This window comes from Bradysia coprophila, unplaced genomic scaffold (genome assembly GCF_014529535.1).
Source record: "Bradysia coprophila strain Holo2 unplaced genomic scaffold, BU_Bcop_v1 contig_87, whole genome shotgun sequence".
Taxonomy (NCBI): domain Eukaryota; kingdom Metazoa; phylum Arthropoda; class Insecta; order Diptera; family Sciaridae; genus Bradysia; species Bradysia coprophila.
In genome coordinates this window covers 1773542-1791384 of record NW_023504014.1, presented here as the reverse complement: position 1 = coordinate 1791384, position 17843 = coordinate 1773542, and the positions used below count along the sequence as shown (strand labels likewise).

The 17843-nt window shown below is 37.1% G+C and overlaps 2 protein-coding genes across 2 annotated transcripts in view; both read right to left on the bottom strand.

Moving 5' to 3' along the window:
* Positions 1-1996: 1996 nt before the first annotated feature.
* LOC119084646 (geranylgeranyl transferase type-1 subunit beta) lies at positions 1997-5120 on the bottom strand. The gene is made up of 4 exons (XM_037194714.1): positions 4624-5120; positions 4000-4468; positions 3654-3937; positions 1997-2384 (listed from the first exon to the last, which is right to left on the bottom strand). Exons 1-4 carry the CDS (start codon positions 4755-4757, stop codon positions 2144-2146), a joined length of 1128 nt encoding a protein of 375 aa, XP_037050609.1. The 5' UTR covers positions 4758-5120; the 3' UTR covers positions 1997-2143.
* Positions 5121-8840: 3720 nt separating this feature from the next.
* Positions 8841-17843, bottom strand: part of LOC119084645 (CD109 antigen) — a 35874-nt gene continuing 26871 nt past the window's right edge. The window contains exons 3-8 of the mRNA XM_037194712.1: positions 14079-14702; positions 13432-14010; positions 13179-13372; positions 12941-13115; positions 12763-12868; positions 8841-10218 (exon numbers count right to left, since the gene is read on the bottom strand). Of these exons, the coding sequence (XP_037050607.1) occupies positions 10001-10218; positions 12763-12868; positions 12941-13115; positions 13179-13372; positions 13432-14010; positions 14079-14702 (1896 nt within the window). The 3' untranslated portion in view covers positions 8841-10000. The remainder of the gene's footprint in view (positions 10219-12762; positions 12869-12940; positions 13116-13178; positions 13373-13431; positions 14011-14078; positions 14703-17843) is intronic.

Genomic DNA, 17843 nt, shown 5'->3' with positions numbered 1-17843 from the left:
GGCGAGGAAAACCATTTAACGGCGTGAAAAGTTTAAATTACGTTTTTTTCATCATGATGATTCCTTACACGTACAATGAAACCAATTCATTCGCTTGTTTCTTGCAGTCAAATTCATGAAAATTCCTAGAAATTCATCAAAATTCCGTAAAATCCACAAAAATTTCTCAGAATTCTTAAAATTCCTGAAAATTCTTGAAAATTCTATAAAACATTCCCAAAAATAGGCTTTGGACGACATTCACTCGACTTATCGCAGTGACAAACTTTTCATGAAATTTTTGATTTTCCATTTTTATACCCACCACATCAGGTCTCCCCGAATTATCAGATTTTATCCGATTGGTTACCGATTATCGCCCATTCTGACGTAAGACTCTTGACTTTTAGTCAAGGGATTTTTCCCGATTTCCCTCAAATTTAAACAAATTTATCTAATTTTCCACGAATCTTCCCAATTTTCCTCATTTTCTGCAAATTTCCACGAATTTCCCTGATTTTCCACAAATTTCCCTAATTTTCCACAAATTTTCCTGATTTTCCACTAATTTTCCTAACTTTCTCTGATTTCCCACAAATTTCCACGAATTTTCCAGAATTTCCATACTTACCAACTTATGACTTATAACTTTGACTTATACCTATGATTTCGTACGTAGTCGACTTATAACTTACGACTTATGACTTATCTGACTTATAACTTATAAAATCAGATTTATGAGTGAGATAAGTCACTTTCGCAATCCTTCTAGCAATATATAAAGGGCCGTTGAAAATTATAGACTGGGAGCCTCACCATCACCACACTATTACCACATTCGTATCATTCCTCTATTATTGTGGGATCGTGACCTTTCTGTTTCTTTTTTGTTAATATTTCTTCTTGGCTGTAAGAGCCGTACGAGTATATTATTGTCTGGCTAAAATATTTTTTTATTGAGATGGTTTTATTTCGAGCCGAATATTTCAATGAATATTTCCCATAAACAAAAAAAAATCCCGGCGAGACAGAACGGTATTTGGTCATTAAGAATAATAAACTACCGGTAGAAAAAACGGAAATACCGGTAAAAAATAATAAATTACCGATGGAATATAATAGGCTACAGATAACAAATAATAAATTACCGATAGAATATAGAATATAATGAATGAACGATAGAAAATAATAGATTACCGATAAAGAGTGATTAACGATCGATAAAGATCCCAACTTATCGGTATTTTAGTACTTTTTATCGGTAAAAAATTATCGGTAGTTTTGAATATTTTTATCGGTACTTGTGGATTTCCTATCGATCATTTATTATTTTCTATCGGTACCATATTTATCGGTCATTTATTACTTTTTATCGGTAGTTTTGAATTAATTTATCGGTCGTTTATTAGTATCCAAATAATTACTGTTGTACTCTTACGAAGAATTTGTAATGTTTGCTTACTTTCATATAAGGTTGGATTTCTGCCTTATCGAAAGACTGTCACATTATTTGTGTAAATATGCTAAATTTGTATTCATCAGCCCCACAATATAATCAAATTGTAATGAATGCTGATGTTGATTATTTGAATGATAAATGAATTTGAGATAAAGACAAAACCATAAAATGTGCTACGTGCTCCGTTTCAGAGAGATCCAGTTACAATGTAAAATTCTAAACAAACAGAAGTTGTTTATTTTGACAAAACCATATTTAAATTGCCTCATTTGTGTGTATGGCAAAACCATATGTTTGCTATCATCATAAACAAGATAAAATTCGAATGTGGACAAACATTCTGTTCAGACAAAATATATTTTCATTTCAATAGTCGCAATCTGAGTCAGCTCGATTTTATCGACGGTCTACTGACCTAGGGAAATCATGTAATGTTCTAACACTTACCTCTCCGTAATTATTCTCTTGTTTCTGGTTACAATCCAGTCGACATTTTTGCTTTGCATTCCATCACGTTTTCGTTCTGCACAAGATAACAACATCAAACTCTTCAATTAAAATTAAAAAGCGCGGTCTTTATTCTAATTCACTGAATATTTATCCAATCATGAAACAAAACGATTTTCCATTTAATTTTTTTAATATTTTAATTAAACGAAAAATGGATTTTATGTACAAAATTAACAATCGTCCCTCCATCAATATCTAATCGATATTCAATCGGGTTTCATTGAAACTATTCTCTAATTGCCAAGTCTTATGGCGCGCCTTCAATTGGTTGTATGCACGCATTGATATGTTAAGGCTGGGCATTATTTCGCCGAGACCGGGTTCGTTGATAAAGCTTAGACCGCACAAACTGAAATAGGTGTGGAAGGGATCAGCTGACGTTCCTGTCCATTTACTGAAACCGCCCACAGTTACATTCTGGGCGGACATGACGTATCTGGAACGAGAAAATGTGTTCAATGTACCAGACGGAAACCGATATTCGGGCATTCAATCAATCTAACTCACACACACACACATAATGTGGATTAGAAAGGCAGGGGAATGACTAATTATGGCGAGACTGTGGTTCTAGGAAAGACGACCTTTCTACACGGTCATTTTCTGAACGACAACATCGTTTTCTGAATGACAATATCGTTTTCTAAACGACAATATCGTTTTCTGAACGACGATATCGTTTTCTGAACGACAACATCGTTTTCTGAACGACAATATCGTTTTCTGAACGACAATATCGTTTTCTGAACGACGATATCGTTTTCTGAACGACAATATCGTTTTCTGAACGACGATATCGTTTTCTGAACGACAACATCGTTTTCTGAACGACAATATCGTTTTCTGAACGACGATATCGTTTTCTGAACGACAACATCGTTTTCTGAACGACAACATCGTTTTCTGAACGACAACAACGTTTTCTGAACGACGATATCGTTTTCTGAACGACGATATCGTTTTCTGAACGACAACATCGTTTTCTGAACGACAACATCGTTTTCTGAACGACAACAACGTTTTCTGAACGACGATATCGTTTTCTGAACGACGATATCGTTTTCTGAACGACAACATCGTTTTCTGAACGACAATATCGTTTTCTGAACGACAACATCGTTTTCTGAACGACAATATCGTTTTCTGCAAGAAATTTACATTTTCAACCTTCGACCAGACCTATAGCGAGCGTGAACCGTTTCTTCTTTTTAAATTAATTAGAAAATCGTGTAACATTGAATTTACATTCGATAAAAATTCGACGGAAAGTCTCAAATAACAATTTGGATTAGTTTTGATAAAATTCTAATTACAAAATGTGAGATAAGGCAAAAAGGTTTGAGTGGCAAATTTGATTACATCTCATACGTACATCGCATAGGTATTGGCAATGCTGATCTCAACTCCACACGATTTTATTTTTTGAATTGGCTCTTCTGGCCTTCCGTTATCTTAATACAGTTTTTGGTACACAGCCACCACATGCATCACCAAATAAAGAAAATCGAATTCGATTCACACGCTCACATTGCCTTATCGGTTAATTTCGTAGAAGTGTAGCAGTCATCAGTGACTAATGCATAGTTCAATTAAATGTTTTTTCGTGAAGAATTTTAAAAACTCAGGCAAAACATCTCAATTATTCCGTTAACTGACTACAACGCTCAACCCAGAACGCTCCCTTATGAGTGGAATAAGTGCTCACCTTCTATTTTCCTTGTAATCCGTCAAATCAAAGGCGCCCAATATTTTCAGAGTCGCTCCAATCCAAAACGAATAGCAAGTGTCCACACGCTTATTCGGCCGGCCGTTAAATCCGCCACCATCTTGAACGTCTTGACGGAACACCAGCCACCGCTTAATTTTCTCAATTTCTTTGTACGACAAAATGTTCAACTGATTGGTTAGACAGAGTGCTGCAATAGCACAATAGGTTGTTCCGCCATGAGATTCCATTTCTAGGTGTTGACTGACCCCATAATCGTAACGCTGAAATGTGAACGGTCGTAGAGTGTTCGCAAGTAACGGGAAAATGACTGAGCAAGCCTTACCAAACTATTTCGAATGTATTCCGCCAACGTCTTCTTGTTTACCGTACCCCAGTCATCGATCATGGAACATATTGCCGCTGCACAATATACGAATCTCATATCATGTTCGCTACCTTCAATGGTTGCGCTGAAACTTCCATCGGGTCGCTGCACCGCTGCAACACCTTCAACAATCGCCTTACGATTCAGTCGACTCAAATCGTCGCCTAACGTCACCAGAATGGCTATTCCCGTGTAGGTCATAGCTAGATGACCCCATTTGTACTTGTTCGTTCCGCAATTCTCGTCCGAATTGGCAATATTCAACGTACTTGAACCAACAAAGCCCCCGTTCTTTGGTCCCGATTCGGATGGCACTATTTGGTAACTGTATACCCAGTCGATTATTTCCTTTTTGGTGTCATCGGACAGTAAATGCAAGCGTTCCAATACATCTAGACCGCATACAGCGAAAAATGCTATCGTCACTCTGCATGTTGTTTGTTTGATGGTTGGTTGAATTGATTTTTGTGGCAAGAGGTGAAAAGGAAACAGACGAATCAATGTTAGTATTTGTCATTGACCTTCCGGACAACTTTGCCATCAAGGTGATCGGAGTAAAAAAAAACGATTGTTAACATTTACCTTGTTGAATCGTGCGATGACAGTCTAGCAGGCAATAACTTCAGAAATCTGACGAAATACTTGGCATGTTTATCAGCGTGTAATTCATCCTGTGGATTTCCCATCATTTTCAGAAATTCAATGAGTTTATACATAAACTTTTCGGCACCGAAGTCAATGAATTATCAATTTACGATAGTAAATAGAAGCAAAACTAAAAATTAAAAAAAAAAACTCGAAAACTTTTCCCGATTCTAATACGCAAACCTAAACATCAACTGTTTATCGCACTACATAACCAAAGAGAGATTGTTTAAGTCAACGGTTCACGATCCACTGAGGTAAAATAATTAAATTTTACATGACCACACCAGCGAGACCTTAATCAAAAGATTTTACACGTTTAAATTTGATGATTTATCAGTCGCAGTGTGTATGTGTTATCCCCGAACCGATATACAAAAATAAAACGATGATTTCAATCATGATGATTGCAAGAATGTGACGTACTTGACAGTAACAAAAGGAGCGTTTAATGTTCAGAATAAAAGGTGACAACATCAAAACGTTGGTTTTGGTTTTAGCGCGAGACTTGAATATTGAAAATGGACTCAAGCCTGAAAATATAAAACAGCAATGCATGTATAAACCAGGTACACGTCTGTCCATACAAACTGGAAGAAATAGCGATTTCATCCTCAGACGAACTCATTTTTTATTTAAATTTCACCGAATCTATCGATGACAAGGGAACGTAACATCATAAAAGCAATGAAAGTAAATAGATAGGTATGGCCAAACGTTCAAATTTGTTCTAGCCGGAGCACATACGGATTTGCACGGCGCCACCTCAAACGAACTCATTTCTAGTGCAAATTTCCAAGGTTCTGAAAGAACAGGTTAAGACACCCACGAGGGCGGCTGACACACAAATTTTGACAAATAGATGCTATTTATTGAACATACTCATTACAGATTGTTTGAAATGTCAACTTGAAGAAAAAAAAAGTTTTTATCAGGTTGACATTTCAAACAATCTGTAATGAGTATGTTCAATAAATAACATCTATTTGTCAAAATTTGTGTGTCACCGCCTTCGTAATCAACTCATATGTGTCTTAACCTGTTCTTTCAAAACCTTGCAAATTTCCACTAGAAATGAGTTCGTTTGAGGTGGCGCCATGCAAATCCGTATGTCCAAATCCATACTTATCGACTTTCATTGCAGAAAAGTACTATAAATCCATCAAGAAACTGACTTTCAACACGGATGGCGTCCAAAATTTCAATGAAAGTAGATAAGTAGGTATGGCCAGTCCATACAAGTCGGAGCACATACGGATTTGCATGGCGCCACCTCAAACGAACTCATTTCTAGTGGAAATTTAAACTAGAAATGAGTTCGTTTGAGGTGGCGCCATGCAAATCCGTATGTGCTCCGGCTAGAACAAATTTGAACGTTTGGCCATACCTATCCATTTACTTTCATTGCAAAATTTTAAGTCTAAGAAAAAGTCGTCGCTCTTACCGTTATTGATGGTGGTCAACGAAATTCCCAAAGAGATCCGGATTGTAGCATGTTCATTGAAGAAATCACCGAGTTAAATAAAAAAAAAAAATTGTCGTGACGGGTGCTTTGGTTGTGTTAAGAGCGAGAGAAAAAGAAGAACACAGTGACGGTATGCGTAGTACAAAGGGACCAACACCGTTACTATTGCTTCCAGAGCTGGATGTAATTAAAGGTGTTTCTATAGACACGCGTTGCTTCGTGTGATAATTGGGAAATTTATGAGGTTTTGATTCGACCAAGTAAACCACAACGAAAAGTTTCACATTGGCCGACCAACGCAGATCGAGAAAGTGATGAAAGTGATGAAAGTGATGAACGTCTGAAAATGATTCGGCCTCGAAAGACGCCCCAGACCGATTGGTGAACGATTTTTTTTATAAGGCAAGTGAAGAACTGTACTGGCTGCATTATGGAGCAGCTTGACTCGATATTGTACTCCACAACGTCTACATCAAATATGTTCAACTCCTTTCTAATGCTGACGAATTTGATTTGCGCAAAGTAAAATGGGTTATGCTGAGAGGTGTCTCAAAGAGATTGGAATAGAATTTCCTAAGTTGTATGGAAAAGAAAACGAGTTCTTCAGTGAACATTTAGTAGTGGATCACGTATTCGGAGTCAGTACAAAATTGTGGTTCATTGTTGGCATACTCGAAGTTCTCATTCGAGGATATGGAATGATGTATATATTAGGAGCGAGCATCCATTTCCCATTCTTTGTTAGACAAATTAAACATCAATCGTATTTTTGATTCAGGGTTTTATTAAAAAATCTAGAATATTCTTTGCTACATTATGTCAAAAAATTCATTTTTTTTCTTAAAAAATATAAAAATCAATTATTCGGTAGATACTCAGCATCCACACAGAAAATACAATTCTAAATTCCTTAATTCTTTTACTAATTTTCATTTGATTATACAAAAACGAAAAGTTTTCTTATTTTCTCATCTTTAAATATCATTTTTTCTCTTCTTTAAATTTAAAAATATTGTTTTGGTTGACTACAGAATAGAACATACTTACAATCCGTCTTCTCGACGTTCACTATACGAATTTTACTTAAAAATTCTTGCAATTTATTAAAAATAACTTTTTATCAGCTTTCTAAGGACGGGTCTGATATTTATATGATTAAAGTATCTTCCATTAAACTATGTGTGGCTCTGTTTTTGTTACATAAATATTTTCATTGTCATGATTCGTTTCGTATGCATTGGGTGTGTTTTGCCTGAATCTTTTTTATGGTATAAATTGGAGATTTGCTTTTTTCGGTTTAATTTAAAAAAAAATCTTATCTTGATTTTAAGGCACCATCAGATTGACTAAAAATATGTTTTTTTATTATTGTTTTCGGTAATTCAGGAAAAATCATCTCCAACACACAAAATCGAAGGAAAACTGAAATTTCGAGGCAAGAATGAATTTCCGCATTTGTTTGTAATTTGTGGAAGTAATAAATAAAATAATGGAATTCCAACATGATTTTTCATTTATTTCATTGCTTAGTGATGAATTGATATGATTATTGTAATAGTTTAGGAGTCTCCGTGCATAGTACCCCACATAACGCCACAGATTGTAACCTATGCAATATGATTATCGAGGGGCAGATAAACATAGAAAATTCCTTTGCTATAAAAATCCATGAAAATCAAAGGAAAATCGTGTGAAAATGTTTGAAAATCCTTCGAAATCGACGAGAAAAATCGTTTCGGCATTTCTTCAAAACATCGTTTTTCACACAAAATACACGATTATCTGCCCACGATTGTTACTCTACCCAAGACGAAAATGTTTCTTCGAGAACTTCGATTTTACAGCACTGAGAAAGACTAAACGTAAGTGGTAAGTGCATACGTGAGTCAGTACATATCGAATACAAATTTCATTGAAAATTCGATCAACCACGACCCACGTCGAACCTTTTTATGAAAAATTTTAAATTTAACTTTTTATGCACCCGACTTGGCTGACATAAAAGTTTTGCTGTGTTCAAAAATTTAAGTTCGCGAACGAATAATTTTCGTGTAAGACAGTGTGACAACATGACGTACACTGACAAAAAAATATTTTAAAATATTACCTGTTGCAGGTAACTTGTCGCCAGGTAATCTTAACTGTCATATATGAATACCTGCTGCAGGTAACTTTAAGAGTGATATCGCCAAATCTTGAAAAAATGATTGCCATAGTACCGTTCCAGATGCTCTTCTGGCAGTTAAGCCCTCAGAAAGAAGGAAACAATCTACATTTTGGCACCAACTTTTTTTTTCAAGACTTCTGTAGGCTTGCAGCCCAAAACTACTGGGTTCATTTATATGTGCAACGATAGTGGGTGAGGCCAGCTACAACACCCCATGCTCAGTTCCGTGGTACATCGAAGCTGCAGAGAAGGCGGACTCTCCGAACATTCACTATATTTCTAGTCATAACTCTAGTGGATCAACTAGCACCAAGCGGTGCGTATACTCCACCTGTAGGTCTTTTCAAGGCCGACAATCGTACAACATTACAACAATTTAAAATAATTTTTTCTTGAGTTATTGCCGAAAAACTGTTTTCGATACCCTCTGGCATGTCTTCACTTTTGAGCAGAAAACAATTTTTTTTAAGAAAAAGTGAAAGACGTGTTTCCTAGAATTGAAAGACGAATCCAACGAGCTATCACTCATTAAAATCGGAGACCGCTTGTTTCCCAATCACCTGAAGATTTGGCGATATCACTCTTAATTTATATGCAAACTGAAGAGACCTGAATACAAATTACCTGCTGACGGTAACCATTCTAAAATCTTTTTTGTCAGTGTACGTTTCAGACCGCTTTTAGCCTGTGAAGTACTTACATTGACGGACTTTCATTGGCAGACACATTACAACATAAAAAATCGATTAGGAAAGAAACATCCAGAAACACAGTTTTCTTAAAAAAAAAACGAAATATCAAAAATTAAAATACTAAAGAACTAACGACGCGATTTTGCTGTTCAAAAACGCATTATTCTCTTTTAGAGGATCTTCCAAATCTGACGAAATTAAAGAGCAAAATTTTAATTGTTAAACAAAATTATTTCAAATAATTCATTTAAAACTAAAAAAAGATGACAAAAAATCTAAAAAAAAAAAATTATTTGACCAGAAAGTAAATTGGACGGCCTTGATTCATAATATTTATACTTCTCGTAAATATTTTTTTGTTTGCTCAGGTTTTCTTCTTTTGTACATTTCATGTTTCTAATAAAATAAATTTGCTTCGCTTAAATAGTTAGGCTGGTGTTGAGTAAATGATTTATCGATTTGTAAGAGTGTGTAGCAACTACATGAAATTTCCCGGGAAATTTTCGGGAATATCGTGTGTGTATTACTTTGGTGGAGATTTGACGAGATTCCATTTTTTTGTTTAAACTACTTTAACTGCAACGCACTAAAAAAAATGTTTTTCTTTGTACAGTTTCTACAATATTTATCTCTAAAAAAACACTCCCATTGTAACACAATTTTAATTAACTTTTTTACTAAATCAGAAACTCATCAATTTTGAACCGAGTCCTCTCTCAGATAAGAGTATAAGGACAAAAAAAAACGCATAACAATTAACACCCATTCTTCTCTCCTCTATCTTAAACTACCGAGATTGCTTTTCAAATTTATCATCCATATAAAATTACAAAATATTTCGTCATTCAAATGGAACATAAAACTTTCCATTTGGCAAATAATAAAAAATCAAAAAAAGGAAAAAATTTACCTGAACAAATTCGTAATCAACAAATTCCTTTTGTCTATGCCTTACGCAAACGTTTTCTTTTTGTATTACTAGTGAAGCTGCTACTCATTCCATACGAACCAACTGGCATTCGGTCTTGTTATTCTAAAATGTCTTAAACTAACGACTACAATCATTGCAATTATTAACATGGCAGACACGGGCGATTTGACTGCTGCATTGTAAATGGAACAGTATGGACATTGGGAACTTCCGCACACCTCGCAAATGTTCAATAGATAGGTGGGAAGTGCATCGAAAATTGTCTCGTTGAATCGTTCTAGAAGATAAGGAGAAAAAAAATTATTTTATGATTTCAACAACGCCTTCATTTTCGCGGTGATCGGACCGTGTGAGCTGAACGTTCTTCAAATGTCATATTTTCAAAATATTCTTCGCAAAACATCAAATATTTTTTTAAAAATAAAAACCGCTTACGAGTGGCAAAGCGCTGCAACATTAGTAAGTTGAATGAGTTTCGGCTACTGGATATCGTAAGCGGTCAAATTTCCGAACGGGAATAGAAATAATACGGTATCCCTATAAATTCATTTCTATTTAAAAAATTTATTTGGGATGCAAAATCTTGTGAAAGATGCAGAAAAGATGCAAGGGATGCAAGCTGGGATAACAGGTATCCCAGTCGAACTCATCGGGAAACTGGTCATGTAGTTACCGGGATATCATTTTCGAAAAAATTTGGTTATCGGTAAATTGAGCCATTGCAGAACGAACGCAACGGAAAATGTATGTCCGTGAGGTCAATTTTACATTTTTGGTTTCTTGGAATTTGACTGGGAAGAAAACATTATTTCCATGCCGGTTTAAAAACCGAACTATTTTTAGACCCGTACGAAGTACTGGGGTCTTATGCGTTTACGCATACGTCCGTAACACGTCGAATTGGACTCCCTGAGTAAGGGGAAACCTATTGTGGTTGTCTAGAGATGCCAAATCAGTGAAAAAAAATGTCCGTCTGTCCGTCTGTCCGTCTGCACGATAACTTGAGTAAAACGCATCCGATTTTGAAAATTCTTTTTTTTCCCGTTTGGTAATGTCAATAGACAGGCTAAGTTCGAAGATGAGTGATTTTGCATCGACCCCTCCCGAGCTGTGGCCCAATAAGTGCTTTACGGTTTTTCGAAGATATCTCCGGACATTCAAACGTTACACTTGTAACTGATACGTCAAATAAAAGGTATTTACAATACCGATCGACAAAAAAAAAGTTTATGGAAATCGGATGACCGACTCGTGAGTTCGACCCCTTGGTGTGGAACAGGCACAGGGCGGCAAGCAGTTTTTGCTTAGGTCGGCCACATTTGAACATATTTCGTCTGTTTTAGCTTTATTAGATAGGTATTGACCGTACCAGGGGAAAAAAAGTTTATGAAATTATGTTCTCCGGAGCGTGAGCTAGGTCTCTTGGAGTGAGCTCTTATCTGGCTACTCGGCCGTACAGTGAACGTGGAGTATTTTGTCAATATCTCGAGTAAATTTTGACCGAATTTCATGATTTTTTTTTGTTTGAAAGGTATTAACGAATGTAAAGCGTCGGTACTATTTCCGGTCTCCTAACAAAATGGCTGCCGGCGGCCATATTGGATTTTAGTAAAATAGAAATATCTTGGGAAAAATGATACTTAGAGAGTTTCTGTTAACATGGAAATAATTTGTTATGTGTGTGGGGTTTCAGGGATTCCATATACGGACATCTATATATACCTATATACAGCTATATTGAGCTATATACAGGCATATAGAGCTATATAATAGCATATATTTATCTGTGAAATGTTTATTTATAGTGAAATATAGTTAAATATAGCGGTACATAGCTGTTTAAATAGGAATTTTTGAAATTTGACTTCGTACGGGGCTGTCTATATTGCCTCCGGCAATTTAGTTGTATATGCTAACAAGGCAAAGAGTGGATAATGTAAGTGATTTTAAAGGGAGAATAGTTTTTCAGCAGAGAAGAAAATGAAGTAAGAGAAATGAAGAGTTTCACATTAAAGGCTTTTGATACGAATAGGTGTTTCGTACGGGTCGGCGTTAGCTATGTTTTTTTTTTTGAAACCGGTAAAAATCGGTTTTTGTGAAAAACTTCAAAGTTCGTAAATCTCAGTTAAATTGAATTATTTTCTGATGCTCCCACCCGGTTCTACAAGGTTGATACTAAAATTCGGTAGAACAATTTTTATGTCAGAGTACCAGAATTGATGAAATCCTGGAATATTACCGAAAAGTGTGTCGAAAAAACAGTTTGCCTTGATGGTCTTTCCACTGGCCAAATGGCTCTTTGACAAATTGGCTCTTTTGGAAAAGTAGTAGCATGTACTTTGAACTCTAGCTGACCGAGCTCTGATAGATCAAAGGGAGCCGCATACCTTAGAAGCATCGTTAGATCAAAAACCGTTTTTTACTAGGAAAATGGGAGATTCAATGAAGAGTTTGACTGATTTCGAGAACTTGGAGGAGCCTTTGATCTGATACTTTGTGACTGTTTGTGGAATGACTTCGGTTCCCACATGCATCCCAAAGCTCGTACTCAAGGATAATAGGTAATTTAATCAGTTGGATTTGGGAAAAGATGAAGATCTCTACTCAATCAGCTACTAAAATTCCATCACTCCTGAAGGTTCTACGTCTTCCCAACGCTAGAACGCAATATCTTCTACACTATCTTTGTTAGGCGACACGACTGTCAACGAGTTACACATCTTAGTCAACGATGACATCAGCTTAGCCGCAGTTAAAAATTCGTTCAAGAGCACCGTGAAGACTACAATAAATTCTCACGAATTGAACACATTACACTCACCTGGGGCGTAGTAATCGTATACTCTGATAGGCAGATATCGTGACATATTAGCGACCGGATACCATCGTTCAATTGTGAAATTCACACAAATGTCTTCTTGATCCAGCTATAGCCAAATTATTGAGAAAAAAAGAGTTAGCAACCGTTGTCGCCGACATTGGTATTAGGTTCTACTCACAAAATCAAAGTAGAAAAGAACTTTCTTCTCCTGATAACGAGCTCGTTGAAGGTTACGAACTCTTCGACTCAAAATGTAAGAGTCCAGTCGTTGTTGTTGAATCCAATAGCCGGTAGGAATGGCAACATCAAGTACAGCCATACCAGATCGTATCGATTCGTTTAGATTGGTCCACCTAAATTAAATCGATTAAAAAACAAATCGAATTCGTTCACACCAAAAAGATGTTTCAACGTACCGTTGGCATGACACATAAGTTATGTGAGACTGATTTCTACCGTGGAACGTAGCTTTGGTATTGAGATCAAAGGCCGGTATTGGCGGCTTCGTTTGGAATTTATCGATGTCAACATTGTATTGAACGTGCATCTGTAAAATGGCATAGCCGGCACCTTTCGCCTGTACTTTTACGGTACCCCAGGCATTCGGAATCTTGAAAGTAAAAACGTATTAAAGGCTGACACCCGACAGTATAGAGGTTTCCGTCTCACCTCGATTGTTTGAAGTTTAGCCAAATTCTGGTCGGTGATGTAGAGCGTCTTGGTTTGTCCAGGAAGTGATGTCGCTTCAACGGTAATTGACAATTGGGACACATCACGGATACGTGTATGCATTGTATACTCGATAAGCGCTTTCATTGCCACACTGGTATCACTTGTCGACGCCCATCCACCGTCATTTAAACGCTGCGACGTCAACCATCGAACAATAGCATCGACCATTATTTCGTGTCGGGATACATAAGTTAACAGGGCGTAGGCAGTTGTTTCAATATTTATCGAATCGTATTCGTATGGCAATCGCGGCAATGAAAAGTATTTCTGATTTTCCAATTTGCTCGGCGGCAACGGAACTTCGATGTTGCCCCAATACATATACTCGCCGATCGTTCGTGCATGGTCGGCTAGAATGCCGAAAGCCTGTTCTGCTATCGGTGCCTGTGTTAATTTCAATGCGTACGCTACTAAGGCCACTTCATAAGGTTCGCCCCTTTCTTTGATTAGATTCAAATTTCGGTCCAGCCACTGTATCGCCCTCTGCTGAGCTATAGCAACTCTTGCGCCAAGGCTCTGTAAAATTTAGAAGAAAATTATCTCATCAGCCAACCGCCTTTCAATGAATTTCGAATTTGACTTACCCCTGCCAAGTCTTTAGCTTGAGCCAATGTGATCAATACATGAGCGGTCAGTGAAATATTCCTGTGTCGAATGTAATCGTCGTGTTCCAAATGTAACGACCCGTTGGCCTTACGATCTGGCGACCATGTTACTTCGTAGAACGCACCATCGTGCGTTTGATGTCTCAATAACCAACGGATTGACTTCTGGATCACCAGCGGATCGATGTAAATGTAATTTTCCCATTCATAGAACGATGCCTCTTGGAAGATTCGGGCACAGTACGCTGTCAACCAGGTGGACGAGGCAGACGTATTCCAATCGGAACGGAACAGCGAGAATGATCCATCGGGCATCATGAAACTTAATTGGCGCTGGTAGCCGATGTTCATGTGATAGAAGGCATTTTTCTCGGTGATGCGGTTACGTTGGTTGATTAATCTCATGTACATCACCGTGTACAAGTTGGCTGCAAAACTGAACATATTTTGTTCGGCTGAGTCCATCGGCAAATAGATCATGCTGGTTGCATTGACGGGCATTGTTGGGAAAATGGGACCGACCACATCACCCACCACTGAAATTCTTGCCTTGTTCGATCCGAATACGAAATAACGATCGACGTCGTATGGAATAATTGGGGTCTGTAGGAGACAAAAATAAACATTTTTTATTAAAAAAAAAATTTCTTCGAAATTTGTGGCAGGGCCTATTACTGGGAAGTTTTAAAAGAAAAATTAAGAATTTTTAGAATTTTGAGAACAGAAATTTGGAAAACAAACCGACTGCCCAAAAAACTAAAGTCAACAAAAACAAAAAATGATAAGCAAGTTCCTGCGCATCATGAACTGGAACGCAAATGGGCTCAACGCTAGGGCTCAAGAGTTGGAAATTTTCCTACGAATAAACAACATATTGCTTTTATATCTGAAACACATTTCACCGTAAAAGTCACATAACAATTAAAGGTTTTGAAGTCCACTGGACAAATCATCCGAACGAAAGAGCCAGGGGTGGCTCAGCGATAATCATTAAAAAAATATAAAATATCATACACAAAACAGCATACAGAAAGAGTTTATACAAGCGACTGTAATTACAATTCAGTTCAACAATCAAGATGTAAATATAGCTGCCGCATATTGCCCACCAAAATCTACTCCAATATATTCAGAATGGATGGAAATTTTCGGAATATTGGGCCAAAGGTTCATCATTGGAGGTGACTTCAACACGAAACACACAGCATGGGGAGCGAGGCTGATAACTCCGGTTAAAGGTAACGGTCTTCTAAACGCAATCAAAAAAGAAAACTGTAGTTACCACTCCGGCCGTAAGCCAACGTACTGGCCTACAGACCAGAAAAAGGTACCAGATCTATTGGATTTCTTCATTTCAAGAGGAATATCACACAACAACATGGAAGTAGTAAACATGGTGGACCTGACATCAGATCATACACCAGTGATTCTTAATCTCAATGCTACAGTCATACTAAAAAAGAAAAAAAGAAAATCTTACTAACAAATGCACCGACTGGGAACTCTTCAGAAATTTAGTAGAAGAGTCAATCAACCTCAACGCTAGCCTGAAATCAAAACAGGAGCTTGATCTACAAACGGAAAATTTTATCAGTCTTCTGCAAATTGCGGCAAGAACAGCAACTCCGGAACCAAAAGAAAAACTTATTCACGAAATCAATTATCCAGCCGAAATAAGAGAGCTTATCAAGGAAAGGAGAAAAGCGAGAAGACTTTGGCATAGGAGCGGAAACCAAAGTGACAAAAGTTACAAAGCAGTATAGACAAGAAGGTTTTGAAAACTACCTAAGCAATTTAAGTTCGAGTAAAGATAGAGACTACTCTCTATGGAAAGCGACGAGACGATTCAAACGCCCATGCGTCCAAATCTCTCCCATAAAAGACTCCAGAGGTATTTGGTTACGAAAGGATACTGAAAAAACGGAATTCTTTGCAAAACATCTTGCAGAAGTCTTTCAACCTCACAATGACATACAATCAAATGTAGACACAACACCAACCTACCGACCTGACAAAAAGTTCAAAAAATTCACTCCATATGAAATTGCAACAGAAATAGATAAACTAAACAAGAAAAAGGCTCCAGGTATAGATGAATTAGCACCAGGAGTATTGAAAGAACTGCCAGCACATGCGGTGTACATGATTACATATCTGTTCAATGCATGCCTTAAATTCAAATATGTACCAAAAAGCTTCAAAATTGCGCAAGTAATTATGCTAAGAAAACCAGATAAACCGCCAGAAAAAGTAACCTCGTACAGGCCGATCTCACTGCTACCCACAATCTCAAAAATATTCGAGAAGTTGCTGATAAAACGACTAAAACCTTTGGTGAAAATCCCCGATTTTCAATTCGGTTTTAGAAAAAACCATTCAACAATTGAACAAATTCATAGACTCACCACTAAAATTGAGAGTGCATTCGAAAAAAAGGAGTACTGCCCGAAAGCATTCCTGGATGTATCACAGGCATTTGATAAAGTGTGACACGAAGGACTCACATATAAAATGAGTACACTCTTTCCAGGCAACTACTGTCAACTGCTTGAATCATACCTATCGGAGAGAACGTTCAGAGTAAAAGACGAAGAAACCTATTCAAACTTCTATCCAATACTAGCAGGAGTACCACAAGGAAATGTATTGGCACCTTTCTTATACACTATATATACTGCTGACATACCTGTAACCACAAACTCTTTCATTGGAACCTTCGCAGACGACACAGTGATCATGGCAACAGATACATCGCAGTCGGAGGCAGTTAAACATTTACAAAATGCTTTGGATAAAATAAATCAGTGGACCATCGATTGGAAAATAAAACTCAATGAGTCAAAATCTAATCACGTCACTTTCGCATTGCGTCACATAAACAGCAATCTCCGCATTTACCTCAATGGGATTCCCATTCCGCAGGCAGAGTCAGCTAAATATCTAGGATTAAACCTGGACAACAAACTAAACTGGAAACATCATGTGAAGCAAAAAGCTGAGCAAATCAAACACAAAACGAGACAAATGTACTGGTTAGTCGGATACAACTCTAAACTTAACCTGTATTGTAAAAGATTGATTTACAAATCAATTTTCGCACCTATCTGGATGTACGTACAGCTCTACTCTTTGGGGCTGTGCTAAAAAATCAAACACAGATATCATCCAAACAAGTCAAAACAACTTTCTTCGCATGATCACTAACGCATATCGTTACTTGTCAAACAAAGAAATTCACAAAGATTTAAAAATACAATGGGTGGCCGATGTAATTCGGGAAAACGCCATCAAACACGAAAAAAGACTGCTTCACCACACCAACGTAGAAGCCATCTTATTACTAGATATTACAAATGAAATAAGGATGCTGAAACGTGTTAAACCCCACGAACTGACATGAAGGATGAAAACAGCACACCGCATAGGGACTCGACCATTGGGTCGTAAAACCCACACAAGTCTTACTTTCTTCTAATTACGCAAGTAAAAGGAAGATAGTACAACTCAACCCTAGTAATAAATTAACAAATAGTTAAGATTGTACTATTCATACCAATAAAGGTGTTTTAAAAAAAAAACAGTACCGATGGAATCAGACATTAGTGGATGTCCTCCTGGGATTGATCAAAGAGCAGCGTGTGGATCAGTTCATGACTGTCGGTTTAAAGCGGCCCGCTCCCTTAGACAGTGACATAATTTGGAAAGAATTTATGAAGTTGACCGGAGAGGACATAACATTTGACC

Excerpts from the sequence above, each read along its gene's own strand:
- LOC119084646 (XM_037194714.1), bottom strand. The coding sequence starts at position 4,757 with ATGTATAAACTCATTGAATTTCTGAAAATGATGGGAAATCCACAGGAT. Across the intron at positions 4,469-4,623 it reads TCATCGCACGATTCAACAAG|AGTGACGATAGCATTTTTCG; the intron begins GTAAATGTTAAC and ends AACAACATGCAG. Across the intron at positions 3,938-3,999 it reads AATACATTCGAAATAGTTTG|CGTTACGATTATGGGGTCAG; the intron begins GTAAGGCTTGCT and ends TTCACATTTCAG.